Source organism: Anopheles nili, chromosome 2 (assembly GCF_943737925.1).
Source record: "Anopheles nili chromosome 2, idAnoNiliSN_F5_01, whole genome shotgun sequence".
NCBI classification, from domain to species: Eukaryota; Metazoa; Arthropoda; class Insecta; order Diptera; family Culicidae; genus Anopheles; species Anopheles nili.
The window spans coordinates 56,712,906-56,716,734 of record NC_071291.1 but is presented as its reverse complement, the minus strand read 5'-3'; the positions used below and the strand labels follow the sequence as shown (position 1 = coordinate 56,716,734).

The following is a 3,829-nucleotide window of genomic DNA, read 5'->3' as shown; positions in this document are numbered from 1 at the left end:
TGGAAATGACTTGATTGACTTTGATGGTCCAATCGAGCTTGCAGTTGGTACGAATTTTTTATCACATGCAATTAAATGTTCCTAGTATTTCTTGTGATATAAGAGACAACTCGTTTGATTGACATATAGATCGTATGCTTCATCATCGTTTCCTGAAACCGGCTACAATGCAATGAGGGGTATGCTTTTCTTAGGATTATGAACTTGATGTGCTGTCCTTGATTTGCAGAACGTTTCAGAGAAGACGATTGACCTAAATGTGCTGAAACTTTTTGAGAAAAGAAGCGCAAACGACAAATAACTTTAAGCTATTTCAGAGAAAACAAACACAAATTGTTTTTAAGCACTTTTCGAAGCGATTTTTTACTCAATTTTGAATTTTATTCCACGTGTTCCACGTTTAGCAAAACATGTATCGTTTCAAACTATGTACATTTCAAATCTGCACGCGCTCGAACAACAACTCCCAATCGGATTACTTATTTGTTTTTCCAATCCCAAATGATTACAGTTCTCCAAGTTCGGAGTACGATTTACGGAGCACGAGCTGTAGTGAATGTTTATTCATTTTTTTACGGAGATTTACTTTTTTAATTTGAACAAAAAAAAAATGATAGAAAACAAAACTTATCACACCAGCAGAGCGCATGGCACGAAACCCTACAACAGTCGTTAGATCCTGACAGCTCTGGTGCGGAACGTCATCACCATGCCGTTCCCAAATGTCACATAGTTGTTTCGAAATAAACGTGCTTAGCATCGTGCGGGTTGTGAATTTCTTGTTTTTGTGTTAAAAATCGAGTGTTTTCAAACGAAAACTACTCACAAATAGTAGCTAGCGTTAGGAATTCCTTGTTTTTTGTTCACCCGGTAAGAATCACATGTTGCTCGCACAGGAACCGGTCGACGTAAGTGAACCCCCAGCGAAGGCGTGTGCGATAGGGAGTTCAGTGTGTTAAATGCTTTTTCGTTTTTTGTTATTTTCACCTCTACAAAACCAGGCAATGGACGATACATCCGACACGGATGTACGCCAGAGATTCAGGAAGTCTTTCGACGAAAGTGAAGAATCCGAGTTTTCCGACGAAGACGATTCAGATGAGGAGGTGAATATCGGTCCGTCAAAACGGCGGGTCGTTGTTATTGTTTTTTTTCCGAGGCAGGCTTATTTCAGTTCATTTCTTTATTATTTTTTCTCTCTTCCTTATGGTGCTGGTGATGATGTGACGCAGCTACGGCAAGCTTTCCTGCGAAAGGAGCTAAAACCCGGCCTGAATGTGATCGCTAAAAAAGAACATCCTCCGGTGAACGATACACTGAAGCTGAAGGCAGCCCTCGAAACGTGCGTCCTGAAAGCGCCCTGGCTGGAGCGGATGGACCTGGTGAACGATCTGGCCCCGCTGACGCCGGAACTGGCGATTCAGATGGAAAAGCACCAGCAAAAGCGCGAGAACCAGTTCAAGGGCAACCGGAAGATACCGTACGTCGCGCCGGAAGCCGACACGGTGCTGAACGATTTCAAGCGGGAAATCCTGTTCCACCGGCAGGCACAAGCCGCAACCATCGAGGGCATCCGCCGGCTGCACGATCTCGGGGTAGCTACGAAGCGGCCGGACGATTATTTCGCAGAAATGGCGAAATCGGACGAGCACATGCAGCGCATCCGGAAGGTGCTGATGGACAAGCAGGAAGGTATCGCGAAATCGGAACGTGTGCGGCAGTTGCGAGAGCAGCGGCGCATGGGCAAACTGATCCAGCGTCAGGCTACGGAGAAACGTGACGAAGAACGGCGCAAAATGCTTGGTGACATTAAGAAGTTCCGCAAGGGCAAGCTGTCGAATTTGGACTTTCTCGATGATGATGATGGGCCGCGGGGCGAGTTCCGCAAATCGGGCAAAGCGCCACCGAGCAAGAACAAGAAGAAGGTGGTCAGTGGGAAGCGTAAGGCGCGCGATGCTAAGTTTGGTTTCGGTGGGCGTAAGAAGGGCTCGAAGCAGAATACCAAGGAATCGTGCATGAGTGACGGTCGCCGGCGTACGAATCGAGCGGGTGGTGGCCCTGCGGGGAAGAAGGGCGGTAAGGGTGGTGCTGGGGGAAAATCTCGACCCGGTAAGTCTCGCCGCGCGCAAATGAAGGGTGGCCGCAAGAAGTAGAACGTTGCGATGTGTTAGCGGCAATGTAATGTACATTTAAGGTATTCTGTAAGCCTTTTGGATTTAATTTTCTGCAAAACAATAAAACAAACGAGTCTAGGAGGATACATTTGTGTTTGCCTTCTTCAGTTGAATTGGATCTCAAATGTTTGTTTGCGGGGTTGGTGGAATTGTAAATACGCTCGGTAGCTGTTATGATCCGCAAAAATTGGTGAAAATCGTAGAAAAATGTGTTCTGCGTGTTGCATACATTTAGGCGCTTACGAGATGATCGTGGTTTGTGTCTCGGCTAAATTACGCCTAAATGTATGCAACCCGAAAACATTGACTTTTCCGTGAGACGGCGAGATCGCCGGCGGCATCCGAACAGGTCACCTCCTGGTGGTTCTGCGCTCCTGTTACAAAGCTGGAAATTTTTGTGCTGCCGCGAAACAATTTTTGCGCGAGCATTTTGACGGTTGCGCGCGCTCGTGCGCAGTTTTGTTCGTTCGATCGTTTTCTTTCAAAATTGGTCACGTTGCGATGTTTTTAGAGTTTCTTTCGTAATTTTAAGCATACTTTTACCTTATTAATTTGGGAGTTTCGGATATTTTAAACAGTTTTTCGGATAAAAAGGCAAAGCATTGCAAAAAAAAGACTATGGTTTAGTATTTTTATGTAACGTAATTTTCTTTATTGAATGGAATACGTATCTACAAATAGAATAATTATAATAATGATAATAATATTAAAAATAATAATAGTGACACACCGCCCCTTTCGTGCTGCTTTCGCCCGAGGGAGCCCAATGTGGTATGATTAAAAGAAAGAATTAAAAACCAATTTAAGCCTACATAATTAAGCAAGCGCATTCCTCTCTTTCTCTGCATAATCTTGATAACATATATATAGTGTATGTGTATGGGTCTGCTTCAAATGTCCTACTCCTTCCGTACTTTTGCAATTCACTACCGTAAATACACGCCTAGTCAGGAACGGAATCGAATGGGGCAAGAAATTTGGTGCGCTTGCAGCCAGGCTCACAAGCAAAAGTCCCAAGACAGCGTGGGGAGGCTAACAAGTAATGATCACTTCTGGAGTTGCTCTGGAACCGCGAGAAGCTCGGCCGGTTCCCGTACCTACGTAGATTATCACGCTATTTAGGATACATATATAGATAGCTTTAGTACGCCCTTACAAACTAGTGTACTTGCATTCTACAAATGTTTTAGAATGGAATTTACATGTTGATCTATTTAAAAAAAAACGATTTCACGTGGCCCTTTCTGATCCTCATCACGCTCTCTGTTCAATAGCTCAATCTTGAATTTTGCACACCGCTCGTACGGAACAGTGCTTGGCCCTTTCTTGATCCTTTAAAGGTTATTACAAATAGCCAGATTCCAGAACTGCCCTCTCGTCGTACGGTGCCCGAACAGCAGCGTCGCGTTCGCTTCAATCTACTGAACGGAAATACTGCGTTGTTTGTATGCGAGTATATTTGCAATCTCAACCGTATGCAGCCGACGCCACACTAACTTTACTGCGACTAAATGCATTCTACCGTGCGCGTGTCCGGAAGTTGCAGCAAACCGGCAAGAGGCGCTTTTAAAAAGGAGGGTTTTTTTTTAAATCCAAAACAACAACTATCTGAGCCTATGGCTTCCGAATATTCCTCAATCAAAACCAAAGCGATT

The 3,829-nt window shown here is 44.6% G+C and overlaps 1 protein-coding gene across 1 annotated transcript; it reads left to right on the top strand.

Moving 5' to 3' along the window:
- The first annotated feature begins 755 nt into the window (after nucleotides 1-755).
- LOC128731478 (probable rRNA-processing protein EBP2 homolog) lies at nucleotides 756-2,243 on the top strand. Its single transcript, XM_053824601.1, has 3 exons — nucleotides 756-908; nucleotides 1,002-1,106; nucleotides 1,233-2,243. The coding sequence occupies exons 1-3, from the start codon at nucleotides 882-884 to the stop codon at nucleotides 2,151-2,153; spliced, it is 1,053 nt and encodes a 350-aa protein (XP_053680576.1). The 5' UTR covers nucleotides 756-881; the 3' UTR covers nucleotides 2,154-2,243.
- Nucleotides 2,244-3,829: the final 1,586 nt, after the last annotated feature.